The sequence below is a fragment of the Oncorhynchus clarkii genome, chromosome 29, assembly GCF_045791955.1.
Source record: "Oncorhynchus clarkii lewisi isolate Uvic-CL-2024 chromosome 29, UVic_Ocla_1.0, whole genome shotgun sequence".
NCBI classification, from domain to species: Eukaryota; Metazoa; Chordata; class Actinopteri; order Salmoniformes; family Salmonidae; genus Oncorhynchus; species Oncorhynchus clarkii.
This window is the reverse complement of record NC_092175.1, coordinates 20,910,500-20,925,779: the sequence shown is the minus strand read 5'-3', so window position 1 is coordinate 20,925,779 and position 15,280 is coordinate 20,910,500. Positions and strand designations below refer to the sequence as shown.

Sequence of the window (15,280 nt, the reverse complement as noted above, 5' to 3'; positions counted from 1 at the left end):
CGGGAGAAAGGAGGAGCGTGATTTACAAAGACAAGGATTCAAGTTTCAGACAGAACTCAGTCTCCCGGTAAAGTAAAACAATGGAGAGAGTGAAGAGGTTCAAAGAAGAAGGAGGTAAGAAGAGGAAGAGGTCATTCGGGGAAGTAGGACAAAAGATTGGTTCGGTTTACAGCTACATAGTTGAGTAACTTAACAGATGGTCACAGGTTTGAATCAAGTACATTGCAACTTCATCTAGAGCAAGTGCTTAGTCAAAGTTGTATATGTAGCACACACACTAACTCAGGGTTTCAGGGTTTAGATTTTTTGCGCTAGCACTACACAGCTGATTCAACTAATCGTCAAGCGTTGATCATTTGAATCAGCTGTGTAGTGCTAGGGAAAAAAACTAAATGTGCACCTCTTGGGGCCCCGAGGATTAAGTTTGTGAACCACAGCACTAAATCAAATCAAAGTTTATTTGCCACGTGCGCTGAATACAACAGGTGTAGTAGACCTTACAGTGAACTGCTTACTTACAGGCCCTAACCAACAGTGCCATTTTTAAGTAAAAAATAGGTATTAGGTGAACAATAGATAAGGGAATAAAAAAAACTGTAAAAAGAAAAAAGACAGTAGCGAGGCTATATACAGTAGCGAGCCTATATACAGTAGCGAGCCTATATACAGTAGCGAGGCTATATACAGTAGCGAGCCTATATACAGTAGCGAGGCTATATACAGTAGCGAGCCTATATACAGTAGCGAGCCTATATACAGTAGCGAGCCTATATACAGTAGCGAGCCTATATACAGTAGCGAGGCTATATACAGTAGCAAGCCTATATACAGTAGCGAGGCTATATACAGTAGCGAGCCTATATACAGTAGCGAGCCTATATACAGTAGCGAGGCTATATACAGTAGCGAGGCTATATACAGTAGCGAGCCTATATACAGTAGCTCGGCTATATACAGTAGCGAGCCTATATACAGTAGAGAGCCTATATACAGTAGCGAGGCTATATACCGGCACCGGTTAGTCGGGCTAATTGAGGTAGTATGTACATGAATGTATAGTTAAAGTGACTATGCATATATGATAAACAGAGAGTATCAGCAGCATAAAAGACGGGTTGGGGGGGTACCCAATGTAAATAGTCCGGGTAGCTTTTGATGACTTGTTCAGGAGTCTTATTGCTTCAAGGTAAAAACTGTTGAGAAGCCTTTTGATCCTAGACTTGGCGCTCCGGTACCGCCTGCCATGCTGTAGTAGATAGAACGGTCTATGACTGGGGAGGCTGGGGTCTTTGACTATTTTTAGGGCATTCCTCTGACACCACTAACTGTATACATGTCAGATATATAAATGCAAATACCCTCAAGAAAACACTTCCCTATCCAAACAATTCCATTGTAATCCAACCCTTCTACACGTCAATTCCCAGTTTTTATCCTCCCTACTCATGCTTTTGTGAAATGACTCAAAAGCAACAACTTACAGCTACATTCCTCTAACCGACTGCACTGTAACCCACATATGCTTGATGGTGTAAGTGGTTGCATACATGATTATTCCCCACATCTGGTGTGTCACATTTCATTTCCCCGGAGCTCCTTCTCACAGTGAATAGGCTGGGGTTTCAAGCCGGAGAGAGGGTCAGACTCCTGAGATAGCATTCAGAGGTATTGTATCACTGGGGAGATGGATGAGCAGTTAGCTACAAGATATTTGATGTTAGAGCTCTCTCTGTATGTGTGTGTGTGTGTGTGTGTGTGTGTGTGTGTGTGTGTGTGTGTGTGTGTGTGTGTGTGTGTGTGTGTGTGTGTGTGTGTGTGTGTGTGTGTGTGTGTGTGTGTGTGTGTGTGTGTGTGTGTGTGTGTGTGTGTGTGTGTGTGTGTGTGTGTGTCTATGCTAGTCATAGGGCTTCTGGTTATGTGTCCTCATCAGAGTATGAAGATTGGTTGATTAGTGAGTGTTAAGTAGGTGTAGGTATTGCAGACACATATTGGAGTTAGGTCAGTCATGTTTGGCTCATTTGAGGCTAGACAGAAAACTGCTTATGGGAAACCCCTATTAGAGTAGATAGCAACAGATGTCCACTCAACATGTACTGACTGAGTCACACTTAAAGACTTAGTCCAGTGATTTTTTCAATGTTTCTGTTGAAAAGTGATATCCAAAGTATAAATATAGTAAAGTTCACATACAAAAGGGTAAAAAAAAAAAATGTGTTCAAAGTAGTGTTTTTTAGACACAACTGAATACTTAAAGGCATTAAAGGTTGGTCTGATGGTCAAATGTGATGTCATTTCTTGAGGAACAATAGAGGAGCAATAGGGGAACAAAATAGGAAAGGACCTAGATCACCTATTGAGATGTGCCTTTTGTTGAGTAAATTAGATTAAATGAGGTTAAAAGGAGACTGGAGGAAGAGTTTAACGACTTGTGAACAGACACCTTAGTGTCACAGTCTCGCTTACTCACTCGCTCATAGGAGGTGTGGTACATGCCTCTCAACACCTGCACATCAGACCCTCAGCTGTATAAACATACTATCCTGGGGCAATCAAACAGTGGCGGGTGATACCATTGTGAGGGGGGAGTGGTTCATTACAGGTGAACCATCTCATGGCCTAGGGGTGTCACCATTATCTGAATGTAAACTCTTTGTCAAGTAGTGGCTAATATCATTAGCATGTAAAGTTATATACATATATATATATATAACTTTACATGCTAATGATATGAGCCACTACTTGACAAAGAGTTTACATTCAGATAAAGGTGTGTGTATATATATATATATATATATATATATATATATATATATATATATATATATATAACTACAGTAGATATATAGATATATACAGTAGATATATATATATATATATATACACTGTATACACTGTATATATATATATATATATATATATATATATATATTGCATTGTATTAACTTAATGATTATGCTTCAAATGTGGCTGTTGATGCTTTTGTAGATATATATATATATATATATATATATATATATATATATATATATATATATACACTGTATACACTGTATAGGTATATATATATATATATTGCATTGTATTAACTTAATGATTATGCTTCAAATGTGGCTGTTGATAATTCTGATTCAAATGTTCATCATTTGTTGATTTTCTGAATAGCTATCAGCTGTCAGGATGAGCATATATTAAGAGGGTATTGTCCCCTGGCTGCGAATTCTCCGATCATCTTCATGAAATAGTGTGAAGAAGGCTCAATCAACAGCCGTATAATCACTGAGGCTACAACGTCGAAGGAATCCCCTCCTTCACCAAACCAGACCGGGGTTCAGATACTGTATCTGGTATTTCAAATACACAGCCAAAAACAAGTACTTTTATTTGACTATTTGCATGCAGTTGTAAGTTTACATACACCTTAGCCAGATCCATTTAAACTCAGTTTATCACACCTCCTGACATTTAATCCTAGTAAAGATTCCCTGTCTTAAGTCAGTTAGGATCACCACTTTATTTTAAGAATGTGAAATGTCAGAATAATAGTAGAGACAATTATTTATTTCAGCTTTTATTTCTTTCATCACATTCCCAGTGGGTCAGAAGTTTACATACACACAATTAGCATTTGGTAGCATTGCCTTTAAATTGTTTAACTTGAGTCAAATGTTTCGGGTAGACTTCCATAACCTTCCCACAATATGTTGGGTGAATTTTGGCCCATTCCTCCTGACAGAACTGGTGCAACTGAGTCTTTGTAGGCCTCCTTGCTCCCACACGCTTTTTCAGTTCTGCCCACAAATCTTCTATATGATTGAGGTCAGGGCTTTGTGATGGCCACTCCAGTACCTTGACTTTGTTGTCCTTAAGCCATTTTGCCACAACCTTGGAAGTGTGCTTGCGGTCATTGTCCATTTGGATTGATCTGACTGATGTCTTAAAATGTTGCTTCAATATTTCCGCATAATTTTCCTCTCTCATGACGCCATCTATTTTGTGAAGGGCACCAGTCCCTCCTGCAGCAAAGCTCCCCCACAACATGATGCTGCAACCCCCGTGTTTCACGGTTGAGATGGTGTTCTTCGGCTTGCAAGCCTCCCCCTATTTCCTCCAAACATAACAATGGTCATTATGGCCAAACAGTTCTCTTTTTGTTTCATCAGACCAGATGACATTTCTCCAAAAAGTACGATCTTTGTCCCCATGTGCAGTTGAAAACCGTAGTCTGGCTTTTTTGTGGTGGTTTTGGAGCAGTGGCTTCATATTTGCTGAGCGGCCTTTTCAGGTCATGTCGATATAGGACTCGTTTTTACTGTGGATATAGATACTTTTGTACCTGCTTCCTCCTGCGTCTTCACAAGGTCCTTTGCTGTTGTTCTGGGATTGCAAGTTCCCGGACATGTCTGAGGGGAATGGCCCTAGCCCTCACCCTCCGATCCAACAGGTCCCAGACGTGCTCAATGGGATTGAGATCCGGGCTCTTCGCTGGCCATGGCAGAACACTGACATTCCTGTCTTGCAGGAATTCACGCATGGAACGAGCAGTATGGCTGATGGCATTGTTATGCTGGAGGGTCATGTCAGGATGAGCCTGCAGGAAGGGTACCACATGAGGGAGGAGGATGCCTTCCCTGTAACGCACAGCGTTGAGATTGAATGCAATTACAACAAGTTCAGTCCAATGATGCTGTGACACACTGCCCCAGACCATGACGGACCCTCCACCTCCAAATTGATCCCGCTCCAGAGTACAGGCCTCGGTGTAACGCTCATTCCTTCGACGATAAACGCGAATCTGACAATCACCCTGGTGAGACAAAACCGCGACTCGTCAGTAAAAAGCACTTTTTGCCAGTCCTGTCTGGCATGGCGATGTTGTTGCCTGTGATGTCTTGTGAGGACCTGTCTTACAACAGGCCTAAAAACCCTCAGTACAGGCTCTCTCAGCCTATTGCGGATAGTCTGAGCACTGATGGAGGGATTGTGCGTTCCTGGTGTAACTCGGGCAGTTGTTGTTGCCATCCTGTACCTGTCCCGCAGGTGTGATGTTCAGATGTACCGATCCTGTGCAGGTGTTGTTAAACGTGGTCTGCCACTGCGAGGACGATCAGCTGTCCGTCCTGTCTCCCTGTAGCGCTGTCTTAGGCGTCTCACAGTACGGACATGGCAATTTATTGCCCTTGCCACATCTGCAGTCCTCATGCCTCCTTGCAGCAATGCCTAAGGCACATTCACACAGATGAGCAGGGACCCTGGGCATCTTTCTTTTGGTGTTTTTCAAAGTCAGTAGAAAGGCCTCTAAGTTTTCATAACTGTGACCTTAATTGCCTACCGTCTGTCAGCTGTTAGTGTCTTAACGACCGTTCCACAGGTGCATGTTCATTGCATGGGAAACAGTGTTTAAACCCTTTATAATGAAGATCTGTGAAGTTATTTGGAATTTAACGAATTATCTTTGAAAGACAGGGTCCTGTAAAATGGATGTTTCTTTTTTGGCTGAGTTTATGTACTGTACATATAGGTAGGGGTAAAGTGACTAGCAGCAGCGCATGTGGTGAGTGTGAAAGTGTATGTGTTTGTGAGTGTGTGGCATCAGTATGCATGTTTGTGTACATGTTATATGTTCTCAACGGCCAGCAGTTTCTTACTGGGGATAAAAATAAAATAAAATAAAATAAAATAAAATAAAATAAAATGTTATTTGTCACATACACATGGTTAGCAGATGTTAATGCGAGTGTAGCGAAATGCTTGTGCTTCTAGTTCCGACAATGCAGTAATAATCAACAAGTAATCTAGCTAACAATTCCAAAACTACTACCTTACACAAGTGTAAGGGGATAAAGAATATGTACATAAAGATATATGAATGAGTGATGGTACAGAGCGGCATAGGCAAGATACAGTAGATGGTATTGAGTGCAGTATATACATATGAGATGAGTATGTAAACAAAGTGGCATAGTTAAAGTGGCTAGTGATACATGTATTACATAAAGATGCAGTAGATGATATAGAGTACAGTATATACATATACATATGAGGTGAATAATGTAGGGTATGTAAACATTATATTAGGTAGCATTGTTTAAAGTGGCTAGTGATTTATTTTACATCATTTCCCACCAATTCCCATTATTAAAGTGGCTGGAGTTGAGTCAGTGTGTTGGCAGCAGCCACTCAATGTTAGTGGTGGCTGTTTAACAGTCTGATGGCCTTGAGATAGAAGCTGTTTTTCAGTCTCTCGGTCCCAGCTTTGATGCACCTGTACTGACCTCGCCTTCTGGATGATAGCGGGGTGAACAGGCAGTGGCTCGGGTGGTTGTTGTCCTTGATGATCTTTATGGCCTTCCTGTGACATCGGGTGGTGTAGGTGTCCTGGAGGGCAGGTAGTTTGCCCCCGGTGATGCGTTGTGCAGACCTCACTACCCTCTGGAGAGCCTTACGGTTGTGGGCAGAGCAGTTGCCGTACCAGGCGGTGATACAGCCCGACAGGATGCTCTCGATTGTGCATCTGTAGAAGTTTGTGAGTGCTTTTGGTGACAAGCCAAATTTCTTCAGCCTCCTGCTGCGCCTTCTTCACGACGCTGTCTGTGTGGGTGGACCAATTCAGTTTGTCTGTGATGTGTACGCCGAGGAACTTAAAACTTACTACCCTCTCCACTACTGTTCCATCAATGTGTATAGGGGGGTGTTCCCTCTGCTGTTTCCTGAAGTCCATAATCATCTCCTTAGTTTTGTTGACGTTGAGTGTGAGGTTATTTTCCTGACACCACACTCCGAGGGCCCTCACCTCCTCCCTGTAGGCCGTCTCGTCGTTGTTGGTAATCAAGCCTACCACTGTTGTGTCGTCCGCAAACTTGATGATTGAGTTGGAGGCGTGCGTGGCCACGCAGTCGTGGGTGAACAGGGAGTACAGGAGAGGGCTCAGAACGCACCCTTGTGAGGATCAGCGGGGTGGAAATGTTGTTGCCTACCCTCACCACCTGGGGGCGGCCCGTCAGGAAGTCCAGTACCCAGTTGCACAGGACGGGGTCAAGACCCAGGGTCTCGAGCTTGATGACGAGCTTGGAGGGCACTATGGTGTTAAATGCCGAGCTGTAGTCGATGAACAGCATTCTCACATAGGTATTCCTCTTGTCCAGATGGGTTAGGACAGTGTGCAGTGTGGTTGAGATTGCATAGTCTGTGGACCTATTTGGGCGGTAAGCAAATTGGAGTGGGTCTAGGGTGTCAGGTAGGGTGGAGGTGATATGGTCCTTGACTAGTCTCTCAAAGCACTTCATGATGATGGAAGTGAGTGCTACGGGGCGGTAGTCGTTTAGCTCAGTTACCTTAGCTTTCTTGGGAACAGGAACAATGGTGGCCCTCTTGAAGCATGTGGGAACAACAGACTGGGATAGGGATTGATTGAATATGTCCGTAAACACACCAGCCAGCTGGTCTGCGCATGCTCTGAGGGCGCGGCTGGGGATGCCGTCTGGGCCTGCAGCCTTGCGAGGGTTGATACGTTTAAATGTTTTTCTCACGTCGGCTGCAGTGAAGGAGAGTCCGCATGTTTTAGTTGCAGGCCGGCCGTGTCAGTGGCACTGTATTGTCCTCACAGCGGGCAAAAAAGTTATTTAGTCTGCCTGGGAGCAAGACATCCTGTTCCGTGACGGGGCCGGTTTTCTTTTTGTAATCCGTGATTGACTGTAGACCCTGCCACATACCTCTTGTGTCTGAGCCGTTGAATTGAGATTCTACTTTGTCTCTATACTGATGCTTAGCTTGTTTGATTGCCTTGCAGAGGGAATAGTTACACTGTTTGTATTCGGTCATGTTTCCGGTCACCTTGCCCTGATTAAAAGCAGTGGTTCGGGCTTTCAGTTTCACGCGAATGCTGCCATCAATCCACGGTTTCTGGTTTGGGAATGTTTTAATCGTTGCTATGGGAACGACATCTTCAACGCACGTTCTAATGAACTCGCTCACCGAATCAGCGTATTCGTCAATGTTGTTGTCTGACGCAATACGAAACATATCCCAGTCCACGTGATGGAAGCAGTCTTGGAGTGTGGAGTCAGATTGGTCGGACCAGCGTTGAACAGACCTCAGCGCGGGAGCTTCTTGTTTTAGTTTTTGTCTGTCGGCAGGGATCAACAAAATGGAGTCGTGGTCAGCTTTTCCGAAAGGAGGGCGGGGCAGGGCCTTATATGCGTCGCGGAAGTTAGAATAGCAGTGATCCAAGGTTTTTCCAGCCATGGTTGCGCAATCGATATGCTGATAAAATTTAGGGAGTCTTGTTTTCAGATTAGCCTTGTTAAAATACCCAGCTACAATGAATGCAGCCTCCGGATAAATGGATTCCAGTTTGCACAGAGTCAAATAAAGTTCGTTCAGAGCCATCGATGTGTCTGCTTGGGGGGGAATATATACGGCTGTGATTATAATCGAAGAGAATTCCCTTGGTAGATAATGCGGTCGACATTTGATTGTGAGGAATTCTAAATCAGGTGAACAGAAGGACTTGAGTACCTGTATGTTGTTATGATCACACCACGTCACGTTAACCTTGAAGCATACGCCCCCGCCCCTCTTCTTACCAGAAAGATGTTTGTTTCTGTCTGCGCGATGCGTGGAGAAACCAGCTGGCTGCACCGACTCCGATAGTATCTCTCCAGTGAGCCATGTTTCCGTGAAGCAAAGAACGTTACAGTCTCTGATGTCCCTCTGGAATGCTTCCCTTGCTCGGATTTCATCAACCTTGTTGTCAAGAGACTGGACATTGGCGAGAAGAATGCTAGGGAGTGGTGCACGATGTGCCCGTCTCCGGAGTCTGACCAGAAGACCGCTCCGTTTCCTCCTTTTACGAAGTAGTTTTTTTGGGTCGCCGGCTGGGATCCATTCCGTTGTCCTGGGTGAAACGCAGAACACAGGATCCGCTTCGGGAAAGTCATATTCTTGGTCGTACTGATGGTGAGTTGACGCTGCTCTTATATTCAGTAGTTCTTCTCGACTGTATGTAATGAAATCTAAGATAACCTGGGGTACCAATGTAAGAAATAACACGTAAAAAAACAAAAAACTGCATAGTTTCCTAGGAACGCGAAACGAGGCGGCCATCTCTGTCGGCGCCGGAAGATAGCTATAAAAAAAATATGTATTACTGAATTATTTAACGGAACAAATTAAACATTAAACATTTCATGGTAACCACACAAACAATTCATTTAGACCTATTGTGTTTATTAGAAACATACATTTATTTGCTGAATTTAAAGGGACACACAGCTATTTGAGACTCAGCATTTAATTGAAGTTCTACATTGTTTCAAATACTATTTTCAAATATATGTGTTAAATGCATTGGAGTGTATTTGACTATGTGTATTTGAGTATTTTCAAATACTTCCGAAATGTATTTCAAAATACAATCAAATATATCTGAATGCTAAATTCCCAATTTGGCCCTCAAACCATCATGGTCACCTAATAATCCCCAGTTTACAAATTGGCTCATTCATCCCCCTCCTCTCCCCTGTAACTATTCCCCAGGTCGTTGCTGCAAATGAGAACGTGTTCTCAGTCAACTGACCTGGTAAACTAACGGAGACATAAAAAACATATATTAAAAAAATACTTCAAATGTATGTGAAAGTAATTGAGATATTTGAAATACTGTAGTATATGAATCCAGGTCTACAACACACACACACATTTCACAAAACACTAATTCCACACCACACACACACACACACACACACACACACACACACACACACACGCACGCACGCACACACACACACACACAACACCATAGTACCCTCCAAGCTCGTCATCAAGCTCGAGACCCTGGGTCTCGACCCCGCCCTGTGCAACTGGGTACTGGACTTCCTGACGGGCCGCCCCCAGGTGGTGAGGGTAGGCAACAACATCTCCTCCCCGCTGATCCTCAACACTGGGGCCCCACAAGGTTGCGTTCTGAGCCCTCTCCTGTACTCCCTGTTCACCCACGACTGCGTGGCCACGCACGCCTCCAACTCAATCATCAAGTTTGCGGACGACACAACAGTGGTAGGCTTGATTACCAACAACGATGAGACGGCCTACAGGGAGGAGGTGAGGGCCCTCGGAGTGTGGTGTCAGGAAAACAACCTCACACTCAACGTCAACAAAACTAAGGAGATGATTGTGGACTTCAGGAAACAGCAGAGGGAACACCCCCCTATCCACATCGATGGAACAGTAGTGGAGAGGGTAGCAAGTTTTAAGTTCCTCGGCATACACATCACAGACAAACTGAATTGGTCCACTCACACAGACAGCATCGTGAAGAAGGCGCAGCAGCGCCTCTTCAACCTCAGGAGGCTGAAGAAATTCGGCTTGTCACCAAAAGCACTCACAAACTTCTACAGATGCACAATCGAGAGCATCCTGGCGGGCTGTATCACCGCCTGGTATGGCAACTGCACCGCCCTCAACCGTAAGGCTCTCCAGAGGGTAGTGAGGTCTGCACAACGCATCACCGGGGGCAAACTACCTGCCCTCCAGGACACCTACACCACCCGATGTCACAGGAAGGCCATAAAGATCATCAAGGACATCAACCACCCGAGCCACTGCCTGTTCACCCCGCTATCATCCAGAAGGCGAGGTCAGTACAGGTGCATCAAAGCTGGGACCGAGAGACTGAAAAACAGCTTCTATCTCAAGGCCATCAGACTGTTAAACAGCCACCACTAACACTGAGTGGCTGCTGCCAACACACTGACACTGACTCAACTCCAGCCACTTTAATAATGGGAATTGATGGGAAATGATGTAAATATATCACTAGCCACTTTAAACAATGCTACCTTATATAAATGTTACTTACCCTACATTATTCATCTCATACGCATACGTATATACTGTACTCTATATCATCGACGGTATCCTTATGTAATACATGTATCACTAGCCACTTTATACTATACTATGCCACTTTGTTTACATACTCATCTCATTTGTACATACTGTACCCGATACCATCTACTGTATCTTGCCTATGCTGCTCTGTACCATCACTCATTCATATATCCTTATGTACATATTCTTTATCCCCTTACACTGTGTATAAGACAGTAGTTTTGGAATTGTTAGTTAGATTACTTGTTATTACTGCATTGTCGGAACTAGAAGCACAAGCATTTCGCTACACTCGCATTAACATCTGCTAACCATGTGTATGTGACAAATAAAATTTGATTTGATTTGATTTGACACACACACACACACACACACACACACACGCACGCACGCACACACACACACACACACACACACACACACACACACGCTAATTTCACAATATGCACATTTGACACACTCACGCACACACCATCTAACACCTCAGGAAGTGAATGGATATCATCTGCCATTGATGAAGTTCATTTTCCCTCTCCACTCCATGGTGCAATGCATTCACAATCCCTTCAGACCAGGGATTTATTTTGGTTAAGACTCCCAATCCGCCAATCTGCTGAATCAGACTCAATAGCCATTCAGTGTCTCAATGACCACACACCTCTTAACATACCCTCATAGGCTTATTCAAAACATTAGCATTCAACAGTGGATCTGACACCTGCTTTAACAGTCTATGGTAGAGTGGATGGCACGCCTGGGCTTGTGGCTTGAGCTGTGTCTGATAGCCATGAGGCAATAGCATTAAGGATAATGGCATTAATGTGAGGTGACACTGTACTTTATACAGCAGGGCAGGGAAATCCACGTATAAGGAAAAAACTACAACTATTTCAAAATTGTATTCAGAGTTTAATTCAGGGTCCCCAATTTTTGGGACATTCTCTTATTCAACCATGTTCAGGTATCCCGCTAACGTCAAATAGGGAAACTCCATAAAGCAGCATTATTAATGCTAGTTTGATCTAATATCTGCATTGCTAGAACACATGACACATTTCCCATTGACCACACAAAGACATTCCTCATTTTCAACTACAGAGAAAAGAAGACAGAAAACCAAAGACAGGAAACAGTCAATCAAAGGTTGTTTGGTTACTTACAGGTTCTTGGATTTCTTCTTCTTGGACCCTTCGGGGCCAACTTCACAGCTGCATGGGGATCCGGCACTGAGCTGAAGTGAGAGAAGGGAGAGCACACACTGCATCATCCAGTCTCCTCAGTCACAACACAGATGGATCCCTAGATCCTCACACGGCCCCTAGTCCCTAGAGTCACTAGTCTCTGCTGTGGGTCCCTAGGCTAAAGTATGCAGTGTGTTGGAGGTAGAGTGTAGTCCTGTCTGTAACACACACAGCCTGCCGCCGCTCTGGCTAATCCTCAACAGCATCCCAGTACATACTGCCACCTCTCTCTGTGTGTGCGTGTGCGTGTGCGTGTGTGTGTGTGTGTGTGTGTGACACAGCCCTGGCCCCTATTAAGCCTAGGCCTCAGTGTCACATTACACTTCCAAAGACCCTCTATCTCTGATTGGCTGAGAAAGGAAAGAGGGGGAGGAGTGGAGGAGGGCTAGACTTCAGCATGTTAGGGACACACACGTGAGTGTGTAGAAAAATGCCCATTGTGTTGTGAGAACACACTTCGAATCTGAGCAAAAGTCTGGGCACAGATCACCATACACAATGTGTGTGTGTGTGTGTGTGTGTGTGTGTGTGTGTGTGTGTGTGTGTGCGACTGTTATTGCACTGAAACAATAAGTGTTTTTCTTGGCAATGGTCTCCTGGGCAACCATTTCCCGATACATTAGGTACACAGTATAGTTTATATCCCTGCCTGAGTCTCAAAGTGACATATGAGAATAACATAACATGGACACGGCCTAAAAAAGCACTTCATTGTGTTATTGTATCAACAGTTGGCAAGGAGTTCACAGACATTAAACATGTGCTGTGTACATAGTTGAGGTCAGTGCCATCTTAAAACATAATCAAAGTCAAACTGAAACTGTAACACCTCCTACCCATATTACTGGAAGTGGACACCTATTCAACAAGTCCCAGTGTGAGGCACACATAATCAGTTGTCTGGCCCACTGTTTCCACCACAGAGTAGATGTTCCAATTGCACTGCTGAAGGTGTGACTGTAGAGCTACTAGGATGCAGACCAAAACAATACACTGAAACAGTAAGCAAACAGCTTCTGTAAATTGGCATCTAAAGATCAACGCTCAGTGTTAAAATGGAGGACAAAATATTATCTGAGCTAATGCATGACAACATACAAATGAGGAACAGCTGTATAATGTACAACAGTCTTAGTGTCAGTGTTACTGTAGCTACAGTATGTGTGTGTAGGTCATTAGCAGCCGCCTGTCTCCTCCAAGCCCCAGAAGCTCAGGACAGACACACACACACACACACACACTACTCATCTGCTATAGGGAAACCTGAGAACAGTGCAACTACCAGATCCCCCATTAGGTCAGTAGGGTCAGCAGCAACATCAAAATTAAGTGTCTAATCTTAGCGGGGAAACATGAGAACCAGGGTGCCCCAGACCCCAGGGAGCCATTTGCCAGGCTTTCCCCCAGAAACCAGAGAGGACAAGGGGGGGAGTCACGCCGACCCAGGCCTCCTGCTCTTTACTCCCAGGGTTTACTGTAGGACTAGTTAATCCAGAGGTCACAACTCTATTTTATTGACCATGGAAACAGGAAAACACGGTCTGCTTTTGCCTACACCTGTCTGTCTGTCTGTCTGTCTGTCTGTCTGTCTGTCTGTCTGTCTGTCACACACACACACACACACACACACACACACACACACACACACACACACACACACACACACACACACACACACACACACACACACACACACACACACACACACACACACACACCATCTGCTATAGCCTTTAGTAGGGAGCCCCAAATTAAGACACACGATGAGGTTCCAGCCATGGGGAGGAAGTCAATGCAAGGCATGGTCCTCATGTTGCAAGCCCCTTCAACCCATAAAGCACTCAATGCCAGGCTCACGTGACGCTTTGAAACAACCCTGCCATTAAGATCCATTACGACCAACAGGAACACATTGACTCCCTTCTAATCTGTGTCTTAAAGGGAATGTTTATGGGTTCCCTACTACAAACACACATGTAGGTTTTTGTAACATGACCATTGCCGATAATAAGGACGAGGATTTCAGATTTTCCAAACTTCCTGTACTCTGTTGATAAAGACTCATTTTTCACGTAATGTAAGATTGCATCTGGTTACGTGATGTAGACCAAGTTCAGGGTGGTCATTTCCACCGTGAAGGCGTGTCGTTTCTTATAGGAGGAACATGGCAACATAACCTAGAACTACTTACTGACTGAATTCCTAGACAGAGTGAATACAATAGCATGTTGAAACCTAAGATACTGTACAACCTGTTTTGTACGTACCTAGGTATAACCTTAATACCCACTACATAATAATACTATGAGAAGACATTCTGAGGTTATCTATAAAGTAACCGTGAAAATATAGGTGTTGAGATTCAAATACAGGTAGAACAATTTTAATAAGCGATGAGATAGTGCATGTTATAAAATGGGTGGGTCTAATACTGGATTCTGATTGCTTAAAACCACATTCCAGCCGGTCTCTATTCCACAAGTTACCACCGACTAAAGCTAGGACATTGAAATGCCTATTTACTCTGTTCCATCTCACTGCACAATCCACTGCCTCATTAGCCCAGCCAGGCAATTTTTTTTTTTATCTCCACATTGATCTCCACATTATCTCACATTTCCTTTAGAGTGGCATTTGGTTTTCAACTGCGGAGATTTGTATAAACCTTGCTGTCTGTCTCTCCGACAGTTGCAACATGGTTTCAATATTGAAATTCGATCTCCAGCTGTCCCATAGTAATTAACGTTTTGGGAGTCAAGACGAAACAGACAGGCAGACAGCTTTTCTCATCAAGTTGAAATCATGAATCAGCTGGCATCATTTTTATGGATATATACAAAGAAATGTCAACAGGTCAAACAAAACAAAATGCCTTGTGTTAGCTGTGTTGTTGGCTAGCTCCTCTGAACAACAGTGTCCCGACGAGAAAACATATTTTCTATGCAAGGCGAAATCATTAACTCACTGTTATGGATGTCTCCAAATAAATGTCACTAGAAAACAGCTTCAACAAATGCAAATGCAGCTACTACTCTTATTCTGGCTGCACTGTTTGATGTGACTGTAAGGTAGCTAGCAAGCAAGGGATAAGAACGTTGTAAGCCAGAATGGCAATAGAACATTTAGAACCAATGATTGGCGTAGGTACAGAA

The 15,280-nt window shown here is 43.9% G+C and overlaps 1 protein-coding gene across 4 annotated transcripts in view; it reads right to left on the bottom strand.

Moving 5' to 3' along the window:
- LOC139387870 (regulator of G-protein signaling 3-like) overlaps positions 1–15,280 on the bottom strand; it is a 239,518-nt gene that overhangs the window by 18,267 nt on the left and 205,971 nt on the right. For all 4 annotated transcript variants that reach the window (XM_071134175.1, XM_071134177.1, XM_071134178.1 and 1 more), the window contains one exon: positions 12,048–12,118. In XM_071134175.1, the coding sequence (XP_070990276.1) occupies positions 12,048–12,118 (71 nt within the window). The remainder of the gene's footprint in view (positions 1–12,047; positions 12,119–15,280) is intronic.